Source organism: Ranitomeya variabilis, chromosome 1 (assembly GCF_051348905.1).
Source record: "Ranitomeya variabilis isolate aRanVar5 chromosome 1, aRanVar5.hap1, whole genome shotgun sequence".
Lineage (NCBI taxonomy): Eukaryota > Metazoa > Chordata > Amphibia > Anura > Dendrobatidae > Ranitomeya > Ranitomeya variabilis.
Window position 1 is genome coordinate 1,039,045,380 of NC_135232.1, and position 27,872 is coordinate 1,039,073,251.

The following is a 27,872-nucleotide window of genomic DNA, read 5'->3' on the forward strand; positions in this document are numbered from 1 at the left end:
ACGGCGCTGCAAGGCCCAAAAAACCTCCTCTACGTTATCCTATGTAGTGTTTTTCCACAATTTAGCTGGATACGGGTGGAAAGTCAATAATAGGAATTATTTGAAAAAATGTGCAGCAGCCTGCACTATTTGCAAAAAAGGACAATGTATTTTACGGTATGAGGCAGTGACGCACCCTGAGCTGGATACAACCGGCTGTGGCTGCACACAGACTACAGGGCGAGCTGCACTCACACGGAGACCGTGCAGACAGCCGTAAACGGCACTGCAAGGCCCCAAAAACCTCCTCTACGTTATCCTATGTAGTGTTTTTCCACAATTTAGCTGGATACGGGTGGAAAGCCACTAATAGGAATTATTTGAAAAAATGTGCAGCAGGCTGCACTATTTGCAAAAAAGGACAATGGATAGAACAGTATGAGGCAGTGAACCACCCTGAACTGAATACAACCAGCTATGGATGGCCTATGTGGCTGCACTCAGACTAGAGAGTGGGCTGCACTCACACACACACACACAGAGACCTTGCAGATCGCTGTGAAAACAGCGCTGCAAGGCAAAAGCAAGGTGAACACACAGCGGTTGCTAAATTAGCCTGGGAAAAGCACAATGAAGCAAATCGCTATCTCAACTGGCCCTCAGTCAGAACACAGCGTTCTATGCCTAACTGAATTCACAGCAGAGTGAGCCAGAAAGGGCGGCAGCATTTTTTATAGTGCATCATGACATCATTTCAGCAGCCAATCACAGCCTTGCCAGTAGTTACATGCCCACCATGCTGAACAGGATGTGCCCACACTTGTAATCATTCCTCATTGGCTGAATTCGTGCAGTTTGAATTCTGGGAACTTCCAATTCCGGTATCCGATATGCGGTAAATATCGGAACTCGGTATCGGAATTCCGATACCGCAAATATTGGCCGATACCCGATACTTACGGTATCGGAATGCTCAACACTACTGTTCACCAATAGAATGTCATAAAGATAAACAGTCACACTCAAAAAAATCATATATTTAGTAAAGAAAAAGATTTATTTCAATCTCAAAAAAGTGCTATAAATTCACCGCAGTCAGGTCAAATAAGGAAGGCAAAGGTAACGTTTTGACCCTATCTTGGGTCTTTTTCAAACCTTGCTGGAAAATGAACATATAACAGTGGTGAGTATACTCGGAGTGAACTTGCAATTCTATAAAAACAAGATACATATAAAAATAAAATTAAAAATAAAACCAAATCCCATGTGTGCTGTACAGTTATATAAACATATCAAAACAATATGTCAAAACAATAAAGCATATAACGAGTCCCATGTTGGTGGGGTACAGGTAGTGGGCTTGTTATCTATATAGTCAAGCGATAAACCCTGAATCTGATGCTTACGTATCCAGTGAAACATACCAGGGAGACGGAGAGAATTGGGCTATGGCAGGTCCCAGATGAAAAATAGAAATAAAAGGACAATATACTCCCAATGTCGGGCCCAAATACCAATTATAAGTTATAAGATACATGTGTGACATTCTACTAAAAAACATACAGTTAGGTCCATATATATTTGGACAGAGACAACATTTTTCTCATTTTGGTTATAGACATTACCACAATTTAATTTTAAACAAAACAATTCAGATGCAGTTGAAGTTCAGACTTTTAGCTTTCATTTGAGGGTATCCATATTAAAATTGGATGAAGAGTTTAGGAGTTTCAGCTCCTTAACCTGTGCCACCCTGTTTTTTAAAGGGACCAAAAGTAATTGGACAATTGACTCCAAGGCTATTTCATGGACAGGTGTGGGCAATCCTTTCGTTATGTCATTCTAAATTAAGCAGATAAAAGGCCTGGAGTTGATTTGAGGTGTGGTGCTTGCATTTGGAAGGTTTTCCTATGAAGTAAACATGCGGTCAAAAGTGCTCTCCATGAAGGTGAAACAAGCCATTCTTAAGCTGTGAAAACAGAGAAAAAACCCATCCGAGAAATTGCTACAATATTAGGAGTGGCAAAATGTACAGTTTGGTACATCCTGAGAAGGAAAGAAAGCACTGGTGATCTCATCAATGCAAAAAGACCTGGGCGCCCACGGAAGACAACAGTGGTGGGTGATCGCAGAATAATCTCCATGGTGAAGAGAAACCCCTTCACAACAGCCAACCAAGTGACCAACACTCTCCCGGAGGTCGGCGTATCAATATCCAAATCTATCATAAAGAGAAGACTGCATGAAAGTAAATACAGAGGGTTCACTGCACGGTGCAAGCCACTCATAAGTGTCAAGAATAAAAAGGCTAGACTGGACTTTGCTAAAAAACATCTAAAAAAGCCAGCCCAGCACAGTTCAGGAAGAACATTCTTTGGACAGATGAAACCAAGATCAACCTCTACCAGAATGATGGAAAGAGAAAAGTATGGCGAAGGCGTGGTACAGCTCATGATCCAAAGCATACCACATCATCTGTAAAACACAGCGGAGGCAGTGTGATGGCTTGGGCATGCATGGCTGCCAGTGGCACTGGGTCACTAGTGTTTATTGATGATGTGACACAGGACAGAAGCAGCTGAATGAATTCTGAGGTATTCAGAGCCGCCATACTGTGTGCTCAGATCCAGCCAAATGCAGCAAAACTGATTGGTCGTCGTTTCATACTACAGATGGACAATGACCCAAAACATGAAGCCAAAGCAACCCAGGAGTCTATTAAAGCAAAGAAGTGGAATATTCTTGAATGGCCAAGTCAGTCACCTGATCTCAACCCAATTGAGCATGCATTTCACTTTCACTCATTTCATTAAAGACTAAACTTCAGACAGAAAGGCCCACAAACAAACAGCAACTGAAAACCACCGCCGTGAAGGCCTGGTAGAGCATCAAAAAGGAGGAAACACAGCGTCTGGTGATGTCCATGAGTTCAAGACTTCAGGCAGTCATTGCCAACAAAGGGTTTTCAACCAAGTACTAGAAATGAACATTTTATTTAAAATTATTGAATCTGTCCAATTACTTTTGGTCCCTTTAAAAACAGGGTGGCACATGTTAAGGAGCTGAAACTCCTAAACCCTTCATCCAATTTTAATGTGGATACCCTCAAATGAAAGCTGAAAGTCTGAACTTCAACTGCATCTGAATTGTTTTGTTTAAAATTCATTGTGGTAATGTCTATAACCAAAATGAGAAAAATGTTGTCTCTGTCCAAATATATATGGACCTAACTGTATATATACACAACGTATGTATATACAGAATGGTAGAGGTATACTGTCATATGGTATAAGGGTACCGTTACACTAAATGATTTACCAACGATCACGACCAGCGATACGACCTGGCCGTGATCGTTGGTAAGTCGTTGTGTGGTCGCTGGAGAGCTGTCACACAGACAGCTCTCCAGCGACCAACGATGCCGAAGTCCCCGGGTAACCAGGGTAAACATCGGGTTACTAAGCGCAGGGCCACGCTTAGTAACCCGATATTTACCCTGGTTACCATTGTAAATGTAAAAAAAAAACACTACATACTCACATTCCGGTGTCTGCCACGTCCCTCGCCGTCAGCTTCCTGCACTGACTGTGTCAGTGCCGGCCATAAAGCACAGCACAGCGGTGACGTCACCACTGTGCTCTGCTTTTACTTTACAGCCGGCACTCACAGTCAGTGCAGGAAGCTGACGGCGAGGGACGTGGCAGACACCGGAATGTGAGTATGTAGTGGTTTTTTTTTACATTTACAATGGTAACCAGGATAAATATCGGGTTACTAAGCGCGGCCCTGCGCTTAGTAACCCAATGTTTACCATGGTTACCAGTGAAGACATCGCTGAATCAGCGTCACACATGCCGACTCAGCGATGTCAGCGGGTGAGCCAGCGACGAAATAGGGTGCTGGCCTTCTAGCTCCGACCAACGATGTCACAGCAGGATCCTGATCGCTGCTGTGTGTCAAACACAACGATATCGCTATCCAGGATGCTGCAACGTCACAGATCGCTATCGTTATCGTTGTTAAGTTGTTCAGTGTGAAGGTACCTTAAGATAATTATTTTATGAATACGTAAATACAAAGAAAATCAGGAGATTGTTTCATGTTAAATATATGCATACATACAAAATGGAGGGGGCATATGGCGGTGGTGGGCAGAGTGGCTGTCACTAACCTCATATGGAAGGTCATGAGGAGAAATTGTGCACAAATCGTACAAGAATCCTGTTAGGGGCTGTGAATAGAGAAGAAACCATAAAGTTGCTGGAAGCTTATGTGATAAGTAGGAATAGGCAAACCCATGTAGTAGGTTAGTAAGAAGAGTACTAACCTTGCGATACGCGTTCATTGAGGTAGACAGCTGCGGTGGAGTGGAGGCACTTGCTGCATAATGCCATTATTTATATGTGCACCAGCAGGAAGTAGAAGAGGTTAAAGCCAAAGGGAGGCTTGGAGTAGGTCACGCAGACTGCGCATGTGTGATGACGTCACCCAGAGTAAGAGAGAGGCTTGGATTGCTCGCTGTGTTTACTATAGCTTGTCTATGAGCAGTGGAGTTTACAGTGTGTAGTAATGACACTTGCATAGCATCCTGTCCCATTTATACTATGCAAGAGTCATTACTACACACTGCAAACTCCACATTTTTTTATTTTGGCATGCTTCAGTAGCCTCCATGGGAGGCTAGAAGCATCCACTACTCGATTGCCTCTGCTACATAGAGGCGATGCTCAGATCGCCCCTATGTAGTAGAATTACAGCATTGCTATCAGCGCCAACCACAGGGTGGCATTCATAGCAATCTGCCATCAACAACCATAAAGGTCTCGAGGAGACCTCTGGTTGTGATGGCAACGCACCGATGATCCCTGATCTTGTGATGGGGGTCAGCGGTGCGTGTACTTCTGGCTGCGCGGCCGGCAGCCTTTGTTAAATGCCGCTGTCAGAGTTTGACAGCGGCATTTAACTAGTTAATGGGCCCGGGCAGATCACAATTCCGCTCGCGCCCATTGTGGGCACATGTCAGCTGTTGAAAAGAGCTGATATTCGTGGCTTTGAGGTGGGCTCACCGCCGGAGCCCACCTCAAAGTGGGGGGATACTGCCAGCTGACGTACTTTTCTGTCAGCTGGCAGAAAGGGGTTAAATCTTTATTAGAAAAATATCTTTCATAAAAAAGTTACATATCTTAAAAAAAATCACAACCTCCATATGGGAATGTAATGTGGGCAGACGCATTTCAAACAACAGTTCTTAGTCTTTGCAAAGACTAAGTCTTATAATTTTTACCTTTAACATGTTTGTCTATAATTTTCTTTCTAATCTCCTGAGACAACTCTTTCCTTCGCTTCCTCTGGTCCATGTTAAGTGTGATACACACCATGTCACCAAACAGCACAGTGAGAATCTGTAGCACTATATACAGGCCACTCACTAATTCCAAGATTGTAGACACCTGTGATGCTAATTAGTGGACACACCTTGATTTAACATGTCCCTTTTGTCACATTATTTTCAGGGGTACCATCATTTCTGTCCAGGCCTATTTCATGAGTTTCATTTTTTTTAAATTGAGTGGAAGCATGGTTGAAAAGCAATGTCTGACTTTCATTTGTTCATTTTCATAGATCTTTTATTTATTATTACTTTTGTCAAATTCAAGTTATTTCTGTGACCATTGTGGGGTTTTCTGTCATTAAATGAGGGGAACCAACAATTTTGACCATGTGTATATATTATGATTCTCATCGCGGTTCATATGTCACTTTTTTCTTGATAAACACTAAGTAAGTTCACAATAGGCATTTCATCAACATTTTTTTCTGCAGCAAAACCTGATCTCTTGGCAGGAAAGAAGAGCAAAACAAAAGGATGTTTTCCTTGGTTTTTCTTTGCATTTTTTATGTTTTTTTGTACATTTTTTGCTGCAGTTTTGGCATGCTAGATTTTTCTCTTGTGCATGTTGGTAAAGTATACTGTTGAAAAAAAATGCCACAAAAAAACACAACAAAACATGATACATGTGTTTTTGGTGCTTTTGTTTATTCACCACTCATTCAAGTTAATGGGTGAAAAATGCTGAAAAAACGCTGATAGAAGTCACATGCTCTATGTCCAAGAAAACATGCAAAGAACAAAATACTGATGATAAAAAAACAAGGTGTGTGCATGAGATTCTGAAATCTCATAGGTTATCCTGGTAATGTAAAAGGCAGCAGAAAATTAGGATAAAAAAACGCATTAAAAAACACAGAAAAACACCCTGTGTGAACTTAGAGACAAGTAAAAAAAATTCCAGCTTCTGGCAACAATCCATAAAAATATGAAAATCCTTTACTAAAGACACTTTAAAATTCCAAAAATGCAATGGCACATTGTGGGGGACTGGAAATAACATGGTGACGAGTTTCGAACGCAAACAGCGTTCATCCTCAAGGAAGCTGGAATTTTTTTTCTACTTGTCTGTATATTCCACGTTTTGGTCCGTGCATACTGGACTACATAATGCAGGATGTGGTTAGCTGGTTCCAATTTTTCTTTTCACTAGTGTAAATTTAGTGTCATAATTTCACTCTATGACATTTTCCATCTAATTGCAATGTAGTCAGTTTGCATGCAACAGCTTTTTTTTTACAGCTCACCATCTTATATTTTTCATTTTTATGATTTCTTTATTTGTGTAATGTGATATTCTATATATTTATTCTTTTTTGACCATATATTTATGTCTATTTTTCTATTACTAGTTAGTAGTTTGATTGGATTTATTTATATACATACCACACAAAAAACAGAAAAAGGAAGGGTAGAAAAAAATATCCAAACGTAGACTTTATTAATTAAAACACAAAGACAGAAATATGTAATAATTTAGAGGCTGCTAGGCACATATCAGAGGGTGGTGACTGTAGATATATGTTAATGTAGATAAATATCACATAGTCCCTTATATATAACGGTACAATTGGGTATAACCTTCCCAAATATATATCAAACAGAAAAGGGGCTAGAATAAAATATAACACTTACATGTAAATCATTCCATCTGCTTAAAGTGTTCCCACTGCCCCAACGCATGTTTCATTATATCTTCATCAGGAGGAGCGTTAGTTACATGCAATCATTTTTTATTATTCTTAAGGGTAAAGACTTTGCCCGAATTGACTCACCTTCACTGCAGTCCTGATATCCAGAGCTACAGTATAGAACAGTCATGGCCAAAAATTTTGAAAATGAGACAAATATTATTTTTTCCAAAGTCTACTGCTTCATCTTTTCTAATGGCAATTTGCATATACTCCTGAATGTCAGAGTGATCAGCTTAACAGCAATTACTGTACTTGCAAAGTCAATATTTGCCCAGAAAATGAACTTTAACCCCCAAAACACATTTCAACATCATTGCAGTCCTGCCTTAAAAGGAGCAGCTAACATCGTTTTAGTGATTGATCCATTAACACCGATGTGGGTGTTGATGAGGACAGGGCTGGCGATCAATCAGTCATGATTAAGTAAGAATGACATCACTGGACACTTTAAAAGGAAGGCTGGTGCTTGGTATCATTGTTTCTCTTCAGTTAACCATGGCTATCTCTAAAGAAAAACGTGCAGCCATCATTGCACTGCACAAAAATGGCCTAACAGGGAAGAGTATCGCAGCTATAAAGATTGCACCTCAGTCAACAATCTATCGCATCATCAAGAACTTCAAGGAGAGAGCTTCCATTGCTGTCAAAAAGGCTCCAGGGCACCCAAGAAAGACCAGCAAGCGCCAGGACTGTATCTTAAAACTGTTTCAGCTGCAGGATCAGACTACCAGCAGTGCAGAGCTTGCTCAGGAATGGCAGCAGGCTGGTGTGAGTGCTTCTGCACGCACTGTGAGGCGGAGACTCTTTGAGCAAGGCCTGGTTTCAAGGAGGGCAGCAAAGAAGCCACTTCTCTCCAGAAAAAACATCAGGGACCGACTGATATTCTGCAAAAGGTACAGGGAGTGGACTGCTGAGGACTGGGGCAAAGTCATTTTCTCTGATGAATCCCCTTTTCGATTGTTTGGGACATCTGGAAAAACAGCTTATTCGGAGAAGAAGAGGTGAGCGCTACCACCAGTCTTGTCTCATGCCAACTGTAAAGCTGTTGTGAATTAGACTTTTTGGCTCCCTCTTGTGGTCACTAGTGGTATGACTCTGGGATTGTCTTTTCCTCTTACCTCACCGTTATTATTTGTTGGGGGCTTGTATCCAACTTTTGGGGTCTTTTCTCTGGAGGCAAGAAAGGTCTTTCTTTTCCCTTCTAGGGTTAGTTAGTTCTCCGGCTGGCGCGAGACGTCTAGAACCAACGTAGGCACGTTCCCCGGCCACTTCTATTTGTGGTGCTAGGATTAGATATATGGTCAGCCCAGTTACCACTGCCCTATGAGCTGGTTTTTTGTGTTTGAAGACTTGGTATTGATTCCTGAGACCCTCTGCCATTGGGGTCATAACAGTATGCCAGGCCAACATTGAATGTTTAATGCATTGCAGAAGTGGGATATAAGAAAGGAAATTCTGAATTTTTTTTTTTTCCTCTCTTCCTCCCCTTTACCTCTGAGTGGCTTGAGCTTGCTGCAGACATGAATGTCCAGACCTTGATTACAAGTGTGGACCAGCTTGCTGCTCGTGTGCAAAGCATACAAGATTTTGTTACCAGTAGTCCTATGTCTGAACCTAAAATACCTATTCCTGAACTGTTTTCTGGAGACCGATTTAAGTTTAGGAATTTCAGGGATAATTGTAAATTGTTTCTATCTCTGAGACCCCGTTCATCTGGAGACTCAGTTCAGCAAGTTAAAATTGTTATCTCTTTTTTACGGGGCGACCCTCAGGATTGGGCTTTCTTGCTAGCGCCAGGAGATCCGGCATTGGCAAATATTGATGCGTTTTTTCTGGCGCTCGGATTGCTTTACGAGGAACCCAATCTTGAGGTTCAGGCAGAAAAAGCCTTGCTGGCTATTTCTCAGGGCCAGGATGAAGCTGAAGTGTATTGCCAAAAATTTCGGAAATGGTCCGTGCTTACTCAGTGGAATGAGTGTGCTCTGGCCGCAAACTTCAGAAATGGCCTTTCTGAAGCCATTAAGAATGTGATGGTGGGTTTCTCCATTCCTACAAGTCTGAATGATTCCATGGCGCTGGCTATTCAAATTGACCGGCGTTTGCGGGAGCGCAAAACCGCTAATCCTCTGGTGGTGTTGTCTAAACAAACACCTGATTTGATGCAATGTGATAGAATTCAGACCAGAAATGAGCGGAAAAATCATAGACGTCAGAATGGGTTGTGTTTTTACTGTGGTGATTCTACACATGTTATATCAGCATGCTCTAAACGCCTAACAAGGGTTGTTAGTCCCGTCGCTATTGTTAATTTGCAACCTAAATTTATTTTGTCTGTGACTTTAATTTGCTCATTGTCCTCTTACCCTGTTATGGCGTTTGTGGATTCAGGTGCTGCCCTGAGTCTTATGGATCTGTCATTTGCCAAGCGCTGTGGTTTTGTTCTTGAGCCGTTGGTTAATCCTATCCCTCTGAGGGGTATTGATGCTACGCCATTGGCGGAAAATAAACCGCAGTTTTGGACACAGGTAACCATGTGCATGACTCCTGAACATCGGGAGGTGATTCGTTTTCTTGTTCTGCATAAAATGCATGATTTGGTCGTTTTGGGTTTGCCATGGTTACAGACTCATAATCCAGTCTTGGATTGGAAGGCAATGTCTGTGTCAAGTTGGGGCTGTCAGGGTATTCATGGTGATTCCCTGCCGGTGTCTATTGCTTCCTCTACTCCTTCGGAAGTTCCTGAGTATTTGTCTGATTATCAGGATGTGTTCAGCGAGTCCAGGTCCAGTGTTCTGCCTCCTCATAGGGACTGTGACTGTGCCATAGATTTGATTCCAGGTAGCAAATTTCCTAAGGGAAGACTATTTAATCTGTCTGTACCTGAGCATACCACAATGCGTTCGTATATCAAGGAATCTCTGGAGAAGGGGCATATCCGTCCTTCCTCTTCCCCTCTTGGTGCGGGATTTTTTTTTGTGGCCAAGAAGGACGGATCTTTGAGACCTTGTATTGACTATCGGCTTTTGAGTAAAATCACTGTTAAATTTCAGTATCCTTTGCCTCTGTTGTCAGACTTGTTTGCCCGAATTCAAGGTTCCAAGTGGTTTACCAAGATAGATCTTCGTGGTGCGTACAACCTTGTGCGCATTAAGCGAGGAGATGAATGGAAAACCGCGTTTAATACGCCCGAAGGTCATTTTGAGTACTTGGTGATGCCTTTTGGGCTCTCTAATGCTCCTTCAGTGTTTCAGTCCTTTATGCATGATATTTTCCGGAAGTATCTGGATAAATTTATGATCGTTTATCTGGATGATATTCTGTTTTTTTCTGATGACTGGGACTCGCATGTAGAGCAGGTCAGGATGGTGTTTCAGGTTTTGCGTGAGAATGCTTTATTTGTTAAGGGCTCAAAGTGTCTCTTTGGAGTACAGAAGGTTCCCTTTTTGGGGTTTATTTTTTCCCCTTCTGCGGTGGAGATGGACCCAGTCAAGGTCCGTGCTATTCATGATTGGACTCAACCCACGTCAGTTAAGAGTCTTCAGAAGTTCTTGGGTTTTGCTAACTTCTACCGTCGTTTTATTGCTAATTTTTCTAGCATTGCTAAACCTTTGACGGATATGACCAAGAAAGGTTCTGATGTTGCTAACTGGGCTCCTGCAGCCGTGGAGGCTTTCCAGGAGTTGAAGCGCCGGTTTACTTCAGCGCCTGTTTTATGCCAGCCTGATGTCTCACTTCTCTTTCAGGTTGAAGTGGATGCTTCTGAGATTGGGGCAGAGGCCGTTTTGTCGCAGAGAGGCCCTGGTTGCTCTGTGATGAGACCTTGTGCCTTTTTCTCGAGGAAGTTTTCGCCTGCTGAGCGGAATTATGATGTTGGCAATCGGGAGTTGTTGGCCATGAAGTGGGCATTTGAGGAGTGGCGTCATTGGCTCGAGGGTGCTAAGCATCGTGTGGTGGTCTTGACTGATCACAAAAATCTGATGTATCTCGAGTCTGCTAAACGCCTGAATCCTAGACAGGCCCGCTGGTCATTGTTTTTCTCCCGTTCTGACTTTGTGGTCTCGTATTTACCAGGTTCAAAGAATGTGAAGGCTGATGCTCTTTCAAGGAGCTTTGTGCCTGACTCTCCGGGAGTCGCAGAACCAGTTGGTATTCTTAAAGAGGAGTTATCTTGTCAGCCATTTCTCCGGATTTGCGACGTGTGTTGCAGAGATTTCAGGCTGGTAGACCTGACTCTTGTCCACCTGACAGACTCTTTGTTCCTGATAAGTGGACCAGCAGAGTCATTTCCGAGGTTCATTCCTCGGTGTTGGCAGGGCATCCGGGAATTTTTGGCACCAGAGATCTGGTGGCTAGGTCCTTTTGGTGGCCTTCCTTGTCACGGGATGTGCGGTCGTTTGTGCAGTCCTGTGGGACTTGTGCTCGAGCTAAGCCTTGCTGTTCGCGTGCCAGCGGGTTGCTCTTGCCCTTGCCTGTCCCGAAGAGACCTTGGACACACATTTCCATGGATTTCATTTCAGATCTCCCGGTGTCTCAGGGCATGTCTGTCATCTGGGTGGTATGTGATCGCTTTTCTAAGATGGTCCATTTGGTACCTTTGCCTAAGCTGCCTTCCTCTTCCGATCTGGTTCCTGTGTTCTTTCAGAATGTGGTTCGTTTACACGGCATTCCTGAGAATATTGTGTCTGACAGAGGATCCCAGTTTGTTTCCAGGTTCTGGCGATCCTTTTGTGCTAGGATGGGCATTGAGTTGTCGTTTTCGTCTGCCTTTCATCCTCAGACTAATGGACAAACGGAGCGAACTAATCAGACTCTGGAGGCTTATTTGAGGTGTTTTGTTTCTGCGGATCAGGATGATTGGGTGACCTTCTTGCCGTTGGCTGAGTTTGCCCTTAATAATCGGGCTAGTTCCGCTACATTGGTTTCGCCATTTTTCTGCAACTCTGGTTTCCATCCTCGTTTTTCCTCGGGACATGTGGAGCCTTCTGACTGTCCTGGGGTAGATTCTGTGGTGGATAGGTTGCAGCAGATCTGGAATCATGTGGTGGACAACTTAAAGTTGTCACAAGAGAAGGCTCAGCATTTTGCCAACCGCCGCCGCGGTGTGGGTCCCCGACTTCGTGTTGGGGATTTGGTATGGCTGTCTTCTCGATTTGTTCCTATGAAGGTCTCCTCTCCTAAATTTAAGCCTCGCTTCATCGGTCCTTACAAGATATTGGAAATCCTTAATCCTGTGTCCTTTCGCTTGGATCTTCCTGTGTCGTTTGCCATTCACAACGTGTTCCATAGGTCTTTGTTGCGGCGGTACGGTGTACCTGTGGTTCCTTCTGTTGAGCCTCCTGCTCCGGTGTTGGTTGAGGGCGAGTTGGAGTACGTGGTGGAGAAGATCTTGGATTCTCGTCTCTCCAGGCGGAGGCTTCAGTATCTGGTCAAGTGGAAGGGCTATGGTCAGGAGGATAATTCCTGGGTGGTTGCCTCTGATGTGCATGCGGCCGATTTAGTTCGTGCCTTTCACGCTGCTCATCCTGATCGCTCTGGTGGTCTTGGTGAGGGTTCGGTGACCCCTCCTTATGGGGGGGTGCTGTTGTGAATTAGACTTTTTGGCTCCCTCTTGTGGTCACTAGTGGTATGACTCTGGGATTGTCTTTTCCTCTTACCTCACCGCTATTATTTGTTGGGGGCTTGTATCCAACTTTTGGGGTCTTTTCTCTGGAGGCAAGAAAGGTCTTTCTTTTCCCTTCTAGGGTTAGTTAGTTCTCCGGCTGGCGCGAGACGTCTAGAACCAACGTAGGCACGTTCCCCGGCTACTTCTATTTGTGGTGCTAGGATTAGATATATGGTCAGCCCAGTTACCACTGCCCTATGAGCTGTTTTTTTGTGTTTGCAGACTTGGTATTGATTCCTGAGACCCTCTGCCATTGGGGTCATAACAAAAGCATCCTGAAACCATTCATGTGTGGGGTTGCTTCTCAGCCAAGGGAATCGGCTCACTTACAGTCTTGCCTAAAAACACAGCCATGAATAAAGAATGTTACCAGAATGTCCTCCAAGAGCAACTTCTCCCAACCGTCCAAAAGCAGTTTGGCACCCAACAATGCCTTTTCCAGCATGATGGAGCACCTTGCCATAAAGCAAAGGTGATAACTAAATAGCTCATGGAACAAAACATAGAGATTTTGGGTCCATGGCCTGGAAACTCCCCAGATCTTAATCCCATTGAGAACTTGTGGTCAATCATCAAGAGACGGGTGGACAAACCAAAACCAACAAATTCAGGCAAAATGCAAGCATTGATTATGCAAGAATGGACTGCTATCAGTCAGGATTTGGTCCAGAAGTTTATTTAGAGCATGCCAGGGAGAATTGCAGAGGTCTTAAAGAAGAAGGGTCAACACTGCAAATATTGACTTGCTGCATTAACTCATTCTAACTGTCAATATAACCTATTGGTACTCATAATATGATTGCAATTATATTTCTGTATGTGATATAAACATCAGACAAACACTAATAAAAACCAGAGGGCAGCAGATCATGTGAAAATATAATTTTGGTGTCATTCTCAAAAATTTTGGCCATGACTGTACAATGATTCTCTAACCCATAGTAACATAGCCACTGTTCCCAAGTAGAATTTCTTTAATTACAATTTACCATTTATATTTTTTCATTTTCACAACAATTTTATTTGTCCACAGTGATGACAGTGTATACACAATGCATTCCTTTTATTTTATATTTTTTTATATATACCATATATATATATATATATATATATATATATATATATATATATGTAATTTTATACATTTCCGTGATCAGACTCATTTCTGTGATCAGTTATATATCTATCCACTTGAAACTGCACTAAATAGTTAAAGATTTTGCCCAGGATTAACATACCCTCACTGCAGAAGAAAATTCTTTTAGGGTCTGTATAAGTCTGCCCAAGATTGGACTGCAATGAATGGACTGGCTGTGTGTCTCCTGACCTGAGGATGACAGCTCATAGATATATATATAGCTGTGACGCTTGGGTCGGGAGACCTGTGGCCAGTTGGTGCATTGCAATCCAATCTCAGATCGACTTATACAGCAGTATGGATCCAACCTTTGCTGGTAAAAGCGGAAGTCTGTTCCAGTTACAATTGTATTTTTTAAATTTTTGTACTGTTGATTTTTAATGAATCTAATAAATAGTGATTTTTTTTATTCAACCTTGGAATGAGTGTTGGATACATCTTTCATTTTAGCAGTAGATTCACATCTGATAACATTGATTATGATCCATACATATCATTCTTAACTGGATCATGAAAACTGAATTCTGCAAAAATACTATGGTATATACTTGAAGATTATTTGAAACCAATATGGAAAGGTCTCATTGTTTTCCAGCTTTTAGAGGTCTGATATCGGACTCAGGAAAGAAAATAAGTAGAGAATCGACTGTTTATAGGCAAAATATCATGTGATTAATCATACCCAAAATATAGGCAGCATGAATCAGGGAGAAGCTCTGTCAGTCCAGAGATTCGGGGAATAAGTTTACAAACAAGCCAAGAACCAATGAACGATCCAAACAGATAAAGAAAAGTTGTCAAAAAAGACAATGAAAAAAACCCTGAGGTCTGTCTAAAGATAAGTTCGTATCCATAGATATCAACTCAACTCTTGAATAACTTGTACAACTAGAACCAGTAACTCAAGGTTTGCTAAAGCTAAGCATTATTTAATATGTATATAAAAGAAAGCTTCGTATGTGCATCTTGTCTTGCTACAGACATTGCTTAATTTTAATTCATTTGTAATATTTGGAGCAAACACAAATACACTATGTTCCAAATTATTATGCAAATTACATTTTTCTTGGATTTTCCTAAATGGTCGGTGCAAATGACAGTCAGTCTAATAAAAGTCATCACCCATTAGAGTATACATCGAATTTTATTGAAGAAACCTCCCAATGATAACAGTATAATCTCCAAAATGAATAAAAACTCAAAATGCGCTGTTCCAAATTATTAGGCACAGTAGAATTTCTAAACATTTGATATGTTTTAAAGAACTGAAAATGCTCATTTGTGGAATTTGCAGCATTAGGAGGTGACATTCACTGAACAAAAAAGCTATTTAACTCCAAAACATCCTAACAGGCCAAATTACATGTTAACATAGGAACCCTTCATTGATATCACCTTCACAATTCTTGCATCCATTGAACTTGTGAGTTTATGGAGAGTTTCTGCTTGTATTTCTTTGCATGAAGTCAGATTAGCCTCCCAGAGCTGCTGTTTTGACGTGAACTGCCTCCCACCCTCATAGATCTTTTGTTTGATGATACTCCAAAGGTTCTCTATAGGGTTGAGGTCAGGGGAAGATGGTGGCCACACTATGAGTTTTATGTTTATGAGTTTATCTCCTTTTATGCCCATAGCAGCCAATTACTCAGAGGTATTCTTTGTCATGCATGAAGATGATTTTGTTCCTGAAGGCACGTTTCTGCTTTTTAGACCATGGAAGAAAGTTGTCAGTCAGAAACTCTATTTACTTTGCTGAGGTCATTTACACACCTTCAGGAACCTTAAAGGGCCCTACCAGCTGGTTCCCCATGATTCCAGCCCAAAACATGACTCCTCCACCTCCTTGCTGACGTCGCAGCCTTGTTGGGACATGGTGGCCATCCACCAACCATCCACTACTCCATCCATCTGGACCATCCAGAGTTGCTCGACACGCATCAGTAAACAAGACTGTTTGAAAGTTAGTTTTCATGTATGTCTGGGCCCACTGCAACCATTTGTGCTTGTGAACACTGTTTAGGAGTGGCCGAATAGTAGGTTTATGCACCACAGCAAGCCTTTGAAGGATCCTACACCTTGAGGTTCGAGGGACTCCAGACGCACCAGCAGCTTCAAATAACTGTTTGCTGCTTTGTAATGGTATTTTGGCAGCTGCTCTCTTAATCCAATGAATTTGTCTGCCAGAAAACTTCCTCATTATGCCTTTATTTGCATGAACTCTGTCTGTGCTCTGTTTCAGTCACAAATCTCATCAGAGTATGATGATCACTCTTAAGTTTTCGTGAAATATCTAATTTTTTCATACCTTGTCCAAGGCATTGCACTATTTAACGCTTTTCAGCAGCAGAGAGATCCTTTTTATTTCCCATATTGCTTGAAACCTGTGACCTGCATAATAATGTGGAACATCATTTTTGAGTAGTTTTCCTTTAATTAGAATCACCTGGAAAACTAATTATCACATGTGTTTAAGATTGATTTCAGTGATTCATTGAGCCCTGAGACACAATACCATCCACGAGTTTATTTGAAAAACAAAACAATTAAATCTTTAAGACACTTAAATCAAATTTGCATAATAATTTGGAACACAGTGTAGTGACATTACATGTAGCAGAGAGGTAAACAAATTGCGGAACCTCTTCAGTTTTCATTTCATGTCGTTTATATGCTCCTACAATGTGATTTCTGTGTTTTGTATTACAGGTCCTCCAGGACCAAAAGGAGAAAAGGGCGACCGAGGCATAGCAGGAGTCCTAGGACGCATTGGAGCAAGAGGTACACTAGTAATGATTTTTTCTTAACGAACTTTGGGAATTTCATGAAACTAAACATTTAAAATATTTACACTGAAACAGGTGAATGAGCAGACCAATGTCACATGAAAAAAGAAGCCACCTCTGTGAATTAGAGAAACCATTAATGATGACATTTGAAGAATATTTTTTGTGTTAGCAAGTCAGTACTTGAAAAAGACATGCAAAGGGCTTCCAACTATGTGAAACTGAGAATGTACTACTATCGTTGTTAAATCTAGGATCACTAGTGTGCATTTGAACCAAAACGCTGTCCACATCAGTATATACAGAACATCATAACCATCATGGATGTATACTGTAGTGTACAGTATGTGTTGACATTGTGAATAGTAAGTTGGATCTACATGGAAGGTCTTACTTGTTCCCATACCTATAAATTTGCCAGAAAACCGTGTGAGCTCCTAGGAAAGCAGTGGACTAAGATAATGTACAGGTATTAGCAACTCTCCCCTCAGGGTCTCTGTATCAAGGAAGAACTTGCTACACATTAGATGTAAGCAGTTTACTGAAGTAAAGAACATTTACCATAAGTCAGGGGCATAAGAAGGGACAGGGAGGGGCACAGAAGAGCTTGAAGACATGGGCTTCTGTGACAGAGTAATCATATGAAAACACTTACTCTTCTGATTTCTTCCATCTCTAAATTCATATCATCGTCTATAAGTACAGTAAATATACGGGCAGAACAGTGCAGAGAAATCTGAGAAACAATTAGTAGTGCAGTCTCAGGCTTCTCAACTGTAAAGCAGTAATAATTCAGCATAAATAAGCAATGGAAAAACTATTTCCAAATTTCCTATTAGCATTATATTTCTCACCTCTGATAGGTTCAGGTTCAATCTATGGTGTGTGACCTGTGCAGTAACACAGAGGACATCACCTATCACCACTGAAGGAACCATGATGACCTAAGTAACACTCCTGTTCTCTTGCAGCTATGTTCCTAATTCATTACCAGGATAGCGTTATATAGACAGCTAACTGGGAGTGTCATTTTGGCACAGTAAGATTACAATGTTTGAATAAAAATGGTTTCTCCATAAGTGTGGATATCAAAAGAATATACAGCAAAGATCAACAATTAACCTAATATCAATCCGGGTTACAGATTTGTCCACCCTTAATCTGCATATTTCTATTAGGACTCCAGTTTTATTATACAAATTCAATACATTATTAATGACATGTGAGCAAATCTTATAAAATAATTCAATTCACATCACAACCATTAGGTGCCAAATATATACAGTGAAGAGCAAAACGGTAAGAATGTTTTGAACTTCTGACTTTTAGGTTCCATATCTGACCATCTACTACTTTTTTGATTGTAAGACTACCATCATTTTATAGATAATCATCTTAGCTATCTCATACATAAATTTGACTTGCAATTATTTAGCATTTGATTAGTTATGCAAATTCTTGCATTGTCACTGCATTGTTAGTATTTTACTCCTGGTTGTGGAAAAGTATTTTTCTTCCTGAATACTACAAATTACAACCTGGTCTCACATTCCCTAATAGATCGGTTTATTATTAGGTTAATTCCCAAGTGAAAAGTCATTGGTTGGAATCGAGGAGCAGTCATAAAGATGATTTCTCAAAAAAAGAGAAACAGCATCATCCAGCTCATCGAAAGCGGTTTCTTGGCCAAGAAAATTACCAAATTGCATCATGCGAGAGCCATGACAGTTGGAACAACACAAAATGAAGTCTGTCCATCTATTCAGAAGCAAAAGGTGGACATCGAGGCAAAATATCGGAGTCAACAAGTAGGCTCATCCCAAGGTCTATCAGTTCTGGTGCGACAAACACAGCAATGTAGGTGGCTCGTATGCTTCATAATAGTGAGATAACAGACGTCAATGCAAGCACTGTGCGACTCACATTGCACAAGTCCGAAATGGTGGCCTGAAAAAAGGTGACGAATCCTCAACTTCAATATTGTCATAAGAATCATCAGTTCTAGTTTGCAAACAAGCATGAAAAGTGGAAATTTAAAGATTTCAAATGGGTGATTTGGAGTGAAAACACAAAAGTTTATAGACTTGGCTCTGATAGGTGCAAATGGGTCTGAAAGAAACAAGGCCAAAGGGGGCTAACTGATTGAAAAATTGAATGAAATGTCAAGTTCGGTGGAGGAAGACTGATGACATGGGGTTGTTTCACAGCCAAAAGCACTGGATACTTAACCAGGATCGATGGTGGTCTCAATGCTGAGCTATACGTGAGTATCCTACAAGATGAGCTACTTTGCATACTCAAATACTATGGGTATGAAAAGGACGACATAGGGTTCCAACAGGACAACAGCATGAAGCAAACATCAAGATTGGCAAAGAAATGGTTCAATGACAATGAAGTAAATATGCTGGAATTGCCCCCACAGTCCCCAGACCTCAACCCAATCAAACACATGTGAGTAGAATTGTAGAAAAAACTGTATACATACCTAAGTGAGTTGACCAGTATGCACCAACTTTGGGAACGTGTAGAAGAGACCTGAGTTCAAATTTCGGTTGACACAAGTTTGAATCTGATTGAGAGCATGTCTAGAAGAATTCAGGCAGTGTTAAAAGCCGAAGGCATATTTATAAAATACTAACAAAATAATAAAAACATAAATTTAGATCTTTAGGAGCAAAACAGTAACAATGCAGTGACATGACAAGAATCTGCATAACTAATCATATGCTAAATAGCGGAAACTAAAATTTAATTATGAGATATCCAGGATAATTGTCTATACAGTACAATGATGGCAGTCTCATGTTCAAAGCAGAAGAGGATGATGAGATATGCAGCAAGGAAGTCAAAAGTTCAAAACATTTTTATCCTGTTGTTCTTCACTGTACATAATTTTCTGATACTTTGGCAATGTGTATGCATCATGTCTTTTATATATATATATATATAGTACAGACCTAGAATATAAGACATTAATTTCAGTTGTTTCAAACTTTTTTGTTAAGTATATAATTCCTCATGTGTTAATTCATAGTTTTGATGTCTTCAGTGTGAATGCACAATTTTCATAGTCATGAAAATACAGAAAAATCTTTAAATGAGAAGGTGTCCAAAACTTTTGGTCTGTGCTGTATATATGTTAATAATAGGCTTGCAACTTGCAAGGTTTCCATACCTCAGTCCAGGAAATGCAGCTAGGTTAAATGGGAAGCTGGGCTGCTCATAATGGTCTGAGTGTAGAGGCGGACACATCTCTGAGATCTGGTCTCTGTAGGAGCTGGGGAGACCTCTTACTTCTGATTAGACTGTGTGGTGAAAATCTGTACAATATTGTGAAGGTGTGAGTCCTGTATAATTGTATGGACTATATCTTTTTTCCGAACAAGATTTTTGAACTTTAATAAATCTGACTGCTTGTACAAAGAAACTATGTGAATGCTGCCTACTGCTGAGAGTGAAACCCTATAATATACATACTTTGTCTGGCTATGTTATTATTAATGTTTTACTCATTTATATAGCGCCACTAATACTGCAGCGCTTTACAGACATTGTCGTCTCTGTCCTCAATGGGGCTCACAATCTAGATCCCCTATCGGTATGTCTTTGGAGTGTAGGAGGAAACCGGAGAACTTGGAGGAAACCCAGGCAAACAGGGGGAGAACATAACTCCTTGCAGATGTTGTCCATGGTGGGATTTGTTTATCCTTCATGCGTCTGTGTATATCTTTATCTATATAAACAGACACATGAAGCTTAAACATCACCAGAAAAGGTTTCCGAAAATTAGATTTTTTTTCTTAAAGCTGATATCTTGTGTCTTTTGTCTTGGGATATTTCACATACTGAGGTGGTAACTTTGACATACAGTATTACTAAGATTGTCTGTTTTACTTGGTTATTGTATTTTACAAAGAGAACAATGTAAATTCAGCTAAGCAAATGTTCATTAATGCAGAACACTAAAACTACAAATAAGTGATTTTGCAAAATTTTCAAAATGAAGCCTTGCAGTATTTGTAACAGCCTATAGAAAGAAAGAAAGTTGGCAGTATTGAGTAAGCCATGTTATCAGCTTTCAGCATGGATTTTATTGTGTTTCTAAGTGATAGCATTACATTTTCACCTCATATTGGCAAAAGCACTTAGTGAACTTATCTCTGTCTCCAGCGTGTCTCCATGCCACAGGCGACTCCATCACTCTCATCTCAGGTTTGGATTATGATATTTTCCTGCTAGATAAATTACATTAGCACTTAACAGGCTTGCCCTCTATTCACACACTATAAATTGCTTACGTGTTGGTGGATAATGAGTCATATGAATCCTGAAATGTAAAATGACACATTCGTAACTATTTAAAAACACAGAATATAGAGGACAGTTCCTGATTCTAAGTAACAGAGGTAATGATCACATATGTTGTTATGACCCTTGAACACAAACATACTCTATCATGGTGTTATACAACCTCTGAATTGTACAGAGCTATAATAAGGCATTACATACATTTTTGGGGTTACTGCTGAACCGCTGAATGTCTACAATTACTTGGCATTCTTCATTAGAAGCTGAATTATGGAGCCTCAGGGACTCCATGTACCCCTCCAAGGTGCACAGAGCAATAATAAGGCAAAATATCTACTGATTCCCCCCAGTACCTCAATATGACTTCAATTTCATATGTGGCATCATATATCAGAATCTGAATTATGAAGCCATAGGCACTCTATGTGGCGCTGGAGAGGCTCAACGCATCCATGTTTATGAAAAAAAAAAGTGAAAGGTTAATAAAGATTTAAATTTGTACAGTTAATAAGAAGAAGTGTGGGTTCAATTAAAAACAATATTTAAATACATATGCATATTATGATTTACAGGTTTTCCTGGGTCAAAAGGAGAGTCAGGATTATCAGGATTACAAGGATTACCAGGTGAGCATGATGCAGTTGTATGTAGCAATTCCATGAAGGTACTGTATATACTAAAATGATATCACACAGATTTGTGGTTGAAGTAAGCGAAAACAAAATTTTAAGGTTGTACAAGATTTCAAAAACTATTTTTGTTCCCAGAAATTATACCACTCTGGCCCATAACCTGACACCACTATTGCCCCTTGAATAGCTCTCTTGTCCATGCATTGTGGCATTTGTTGGTAATGGATTGGGACTGAGCTGCAACACAGGGCACAGCTCACGGGGAAGATAGGTGCCTTTCCTGGTAAACAGTTTAGTGGTGACTTTAGTTATACAATTTTTCAGGTATTGTTAGGCTCACCAGGTCAGGTGGATCCTTCAATCTCAAGGTCCGGGTGGGCATACAGACTTCATTGTAGCAGGCATGTGATGTACGCATTAAACAGGTAGCAGAGATCCTGGAGACCACGGGCGGACAGGAGACGGGGAACAGGTAGCAGATGTCCTGGAGACAGCAGGTAGACAGAAGACTCAGAATAGGTAACAGAGGACGTTGAGGCTGCAGGCAGACAGAACACTGATGCAAGTAGAAAGTCTTACTATCAAGACATAGGTGTGTGTCGTGGTAGGCCTTATGTAGGCCAAGGTAGATGATCACATGGGATCATGCCAGGCCATCTGCAAAGCTCGACGTGAAGAACATAACAGTTCAGCGGACCAGGGAGAGAAGAGCAAAGCCTATATCTGGGACAGGTGCTTTACAGGTATAACATGACTTGGGGGACTCCATGGGCCTCTCTGACATATGAATGATATGAATGATGTAGAACATTTTTCTACAAGACTCCTTTCAAGTGAAGGACTGCCAAAGAGATTTTCACGTCAAATCTGGAGCAAGTGAAAATATTGTAACACTAAATCCATATGTGGTGAACAACCTCCAAATGAGGAATTACTAGCAGATTTTTTATGCAGATTCCACCCAATGAATAACAAGCATTTCTAGCCTTGGTAAGCATCATGCACTACGATAAGTTTCATGAAAATTATTTTCTAGTACATGAGAATGGACTTTTGAAATCTCTGCACATTTTATTGTAATGTAAAATATTTCAGATTTGTGGAGTGGAATTTGCACCACAAACTTGCCCAAAGTCGCGATTTATAGACCAACCCTAGGAGTGAAATAGATACATTTACTATGTTAGGGGGCTATATGCAGATGTTTACATTACGCAAGGGAGATCACTTAGCATTTTCCTAATTCAGACACACCCAGTTGAGGCCAAGTTACACTTACCTACTGTAATTAAATTCCTGACAACTTTCTCAAAGTCTTTGAACATTATTTTATTGTCAATCTGACAGGTTCTAAAGGTGAAAACGGTCAGAAAGGGGAGAAGGGGGAAAAGGGTGATCAAGGGGAAATAGACACAACTGTAACTCAAGGAGTTACTACTAGAATCCCAATTTCTGCTACACCAATGGGTAAGTAACATATTTGTTTCTAAATGGGTTGATTTTAGGATTTAGTTACACTGGTGTTATGGTTTCTTTTTCTACAAGATTCATCTCTGATAGTTACATAGTTATTAAGGTTGAAGGAAGACTTTAAGTCCATCTAGTTCAACCCATAGCCTAACCTAACATGCCCTAACATGTTGATCCAGAGGAAGGCAAAAAAAACCCATGTGGCAAAGAGTAAGTTCCACCTTGGGGAAAAAAATTCCTTCCCGACTCCACATACGGCAATCAGACTAGTTCCCTGGATCAACGCCCTATCAAGGAATCTAGTGTATATACCCTGTAACATTATACTTTTCCAGAAAGGTATCCAGTCCCCTCTTCAATTTAAGTAATGAATCACTCATTACAACATCATACGGCAGAGAGTTCCATAGTCTCACTGCTCTTACAGTAAAGAATCCGCGTCTGTTATTATGCTTAAACCTTTTTTCCTCCAGATGTAGAGGATGCCCCCTTGTCCCTGTCACCGGTCTATGATTAAAAAGATCATCAGAAAGGTCTTTGTACTGTCCCCTCATATATTTATACATTAACATAAGATCACCCCTTAGCCTTCGTTTTTCCAAACTAAATAGCCCCAAGTGTAATAACCTATCTTGGTATGTCAGACCCCCCAGTCCTCTAATAACCTTGGTCGCTCTTCTCTGCACCCGCTCCAGTTCAGCTATGTCTTTCTTATACACCGGTGACCAGAACTGTGCACAGTATTCTAAGTGTGGTCGAACTAGTGACTTGTATAGAGGTAAAATTATGTTCTCCTCATGAGCATCTATGCCTCTTTTAATGCATCCCATTATTTTATTTGCCTTTGTAGCAGCTGCCTGACACTGGCCACTGAATACGAGTTTGTCATTCACCCATACACCCAGGTCTTTTTCATTGACGGTTTTGCCTAGAGTTTTAGAATTAAGCACATAGTTATACATCTTATTACTTCTACCCAAGTGCATAACCTTACATTTATCCCCATTAAAGCTCATTTGCCATTCATCAGCCCAAGCTTCTAGTTTACATAAATCAACCTGTAATATAGAATTGTCCTCCCCTGTATTGATTACCCTGCAGAGTTTAGTGTCATCTGCAAATATTGAAATTCTACTCTGAATGCCCCCTACAAGGTCATTAATAAATATGTTAAAAAGAAGAGGGCCCAATACTGACCCCTGTGATACCCCACTGCTAACCACGACCCAGTCCGAGTGTGCTCCATTAATAACCACCCTTTGTTTCCTATCCCTGAGCCAGCTCTTAATCCACTTACACATATTTTCCCCTATCCCCATTATTCTCACTTTATGTATCAACCTTTTGTGTGGCACCATATCAAAAGCTTTTGAAAAGTCCATATACACTACATCTACTGGGTTCCCTTGGTCCAGTCCGGAACTTACCTCTTCATAGAAGCTGATCAAATTAGTCTGACATGAACGGTCCCTAGTAAACCCATGCTGATACTGAGTCATGAGGTTATTCCTCTTCAGATACTCCAGTATAGCATCCCTTAGAAAGCCCTCCAGGATTTTACCCACAGTAGAGGTTAAGCTTACTGGCCTATAATTACCGAGTTCAGTTTTTGTCCCCTTTTTGAATATTGGCACCACATTTGCTATACGCCAGTCCTGTGGTACAGACCCTGTTATTATGGAGTCTTTAAAGATTAAAAATAATGGTCTATCAATGACTGTACTTAATTCCTGCACTACTCGAGGGTGTATCTCATCCGCGCCCGGAGATTTGTCAATTTTAGTGATTTTTAGATGCCGCCGTACTTCCTCCTGGGTTAAGCAGATGACATTTAATTGGGAATTTTTATCACTAGTCATTTTGTCTGCCATGGGATTTTCTTTTGTAAATACTGATGAAAAAAGTCATTTAGCATATTGGCTTTTTCCTCATCCTCATCGACCATTTCACCCAGACTATTTTTAAGGGGGCCAACACTATCATTTTTTAATTTCTTACTATTTATGTAGTTAAATAATATTTTGGGCTTATTTTACTCTCTCTGGCAATGAGTCTCTCTGTTTCAATCTTTGCTGCCTTGATTTGCTTTTTACAGAATTTATTTAATTTTTTGTATTTATTTAATGCCTCCTCACTACCTACTTCCTTTAATTCTCTTAATGCTTTCTTTTTGTCACTTATTGCGCCCCTTACTTGTTATGGTTACCCCAATGACCAGGGGAATAAAAATACAAAACGGACTAGCTCTCGGGTGATGGAAACTAAGGTCGACCGTGACCTGAACCTGACCCAACACTTACAGTAGCCGGGGGATGTACCTACGATGCCCTAGACACCACGCGCCAGCCGGAGATCTAACTACCCCTATAAGAGGAATATACAGGCCTGCCTTACCTCCAGATGAACCCCAAAAGGTGACAGTAGCCCCCCACAGATATTGACGGTGAGTTCAGAGGAAATGACATACGTAGGATGAACAGCAGATTTAGCACAGTGAGGTCCGCTTACTAGATAGCAGAAGGACAGGAAAGTGTTACTTCACGGTCAACCTAAAAACACTATTCAAAAACACCATCCAGAAACTACTTTAAACTCCAGTGACAACTCATGCCACTGGAGTAGTAATTTTCTGTCCACAAGAGCTTCCAGCACTGAAAGGTCACATTGCAGATAGCTGGACAAAAATAGCAAAACAAGAAACAAAATTCAACTTAGCTGAACTGGGACTTGAAGCAGGTGAATGCAACAGAATGCTACTAGCACATTGTTGGCCGGCATATGACTAACAGCCAAACAGCCTTAAATAGGAAACTCCCCTAGAGGGTGGCGACAGGTAATCAGAGATGGAAGAAGGCACATAAGAGACACTACCATAACAAACCACCGGGGGAGCCCACAAACCGAATTCACAACAGTACCCCCCCCTTAAGGAGGGGGCACCGAACCCTCACCAGAACCACCAGGGCGATCTGGATGAGCACTATGAAATGCACGAACCAAATCGGGAGCATGAACATCGGATGCTGTCACCCAAGAATTATCCTCCTGGCCATAACCTTTCCACTTAACCAGATACTGAAGTTTCCGTCTGGAAACACGGGAGTCCAAGATCTTTTCCACCACATACTCCAATTCACCCTCAACCAACACAGGAGCAGGTGGATCAGCAGAAGGAACAACCGGTACCTCATACCTCCGCAATAATGACCGATGGAAAACATTATGGATATTAAAAGATGCTGGGAGGTCCAAACGAAAGGACACAGGATTAAGAACCTCCAGAATCCTATAAGGGCCGATAAACCGAGGCTTAAACTTAGGAGACGAGACCTTCATAGGAACAAATCGAGAAGACAGCCACACCAGGTCCCCAACACAAAGACGAGGACCAATACGCCGATGACGATTAGTGAACTGTTGAGTCTTCTCCTGGGACAACTTCAGATTGTCCACAACCTGTCCCCAAATCCGATGCATCCTATCAACCACAGCATCCACTCCAGGACAATCCGAAGACTCCAATTGACCGGACGAAAACCGAGGGTGAAACCCTGAATTACAAAAAAATGGAGAAACCAAAGTGGCAGAACTGGCCCGATTGTTAAGGGCAAACTCTGCCAACGGCAAAAAGTCAAGCCAATCATCCTGATCAGCGGACACAAAACACCTCAAGTAAGTCTCCAAGGTCTGATTAGTACGCTCAGTCTGGCCATTAGTCTGAGGATGGAATGCAGACGAAAAAGACAAATCGATACCCATCCTGGCACAGAACGTCCGCCAAAATCTAGACACAAACTGAGTACCCCTGTCAGACACTATATTCTCAGGAATACCATGCAAACGAACCACATTCTGAAAAAATAGAGGAACCAACTCAGAGGAGGAGGGCAATTTGGGTAAAGGTACCAAATGAACCATCTTAGAAAAACGGTCACAAATCACCCAGATGACAGACATCCTACGAGAAACCGGAAGGTCAGAAATAAAGTCCAAAGAGATGTGCGTCCAAGGCCTCGTAGGAATAGGCAAGGGCAACAACAACCCACTGGCCCTAGAACAGCAGGGCTTGGCCCGAGCACAAACATCACAAGACTGCACAAACATGCGCACATCTCGAGACAAAGAAGGCCACCAGAAGGACCTAGACACCAAATCCCTGGTGCCAAAAATTCCAGGATGACCTGTCAACGCGGAAGAATGAACCTCCGAGATAACTCTACTGGTCCAATCATCAGGGACAAACAGTCTACCAGGCGGACAGCGATCAGGCCTATCCACCTGAAACTCCTGCAAAGAACGCCGCAGGTCTGGGGAGACAGCTGACAATATCACCCCATCCTTCAGGATGCCGGTAGGTTCGGAATCACCAGGCGAGTCAGGCTCAAAACTCCTAGAGAGGGCATCCGCCTTCACATTCTTGGACCCAGGCAGATATGACACCACAAAGTTAAATCGGGAGAAAAACAACGACCAGCGCGCCTGTCTAGGATTCAGACGCCTGGCCGACTCAAGATAAATTAGATTCTTGTGGTCAGTGAGGACCACCACCTGGTGTCTAGCACCCTCAAGCCAATGACGCCACTCCTCAAACGCCCACTTCATGGCCAGAAGTTCCCGATTTCCCACATCATAATTTCGCTCAGCGGGCGAAAACTTTCGGGAGAAAAACGCACATGGTCTCATTACTGAGCAGTCAGGATCTTTCTGCGACAAAACTGCACCTGCTCCGATCTCCGAAGCATCCACCTCAACCTGGAACGGAAGTAACACATCAGGTTGGCGCAACACAGGAGCGGAAGAAAAGCGGCGCTTAA

The 27,872-nt window shown here is 41.5% G+C and overlaps 1 protein-coding gene across 1 annotated transcript in view; it reads left to right on the top strand.

Moving 5' to 3' along the window:
• LOC143799966 (uncharacterized) overlaps nucleotides 1–22,526 on the top strand; it is a 107,468-nt gene extending 84,942 nt beyond the window's left edge. Inside the window, exons 5-7 of the mRNA XM_077281168.1 lie at nucleotides 16,569–16,648; nucleotides 21,529–21,582; nucleotides 22,395–22,526. Coding sequence (XP_077137283.1) covers nucleotides 16,569–16,648; nucleotides 21,529–21,582; nucleotides 22,395–22,526 — 266 coding nt within the window. The remainder of the gene's footprint in view (nucleotides 1–16,568; nucleotides 16,649–21,528; nucleotides 21,583–22,394) is intronic.
• The last annotated feature ends 5,346 nt before the right edge of the window (nucleotides 22,527–27,872 follow it).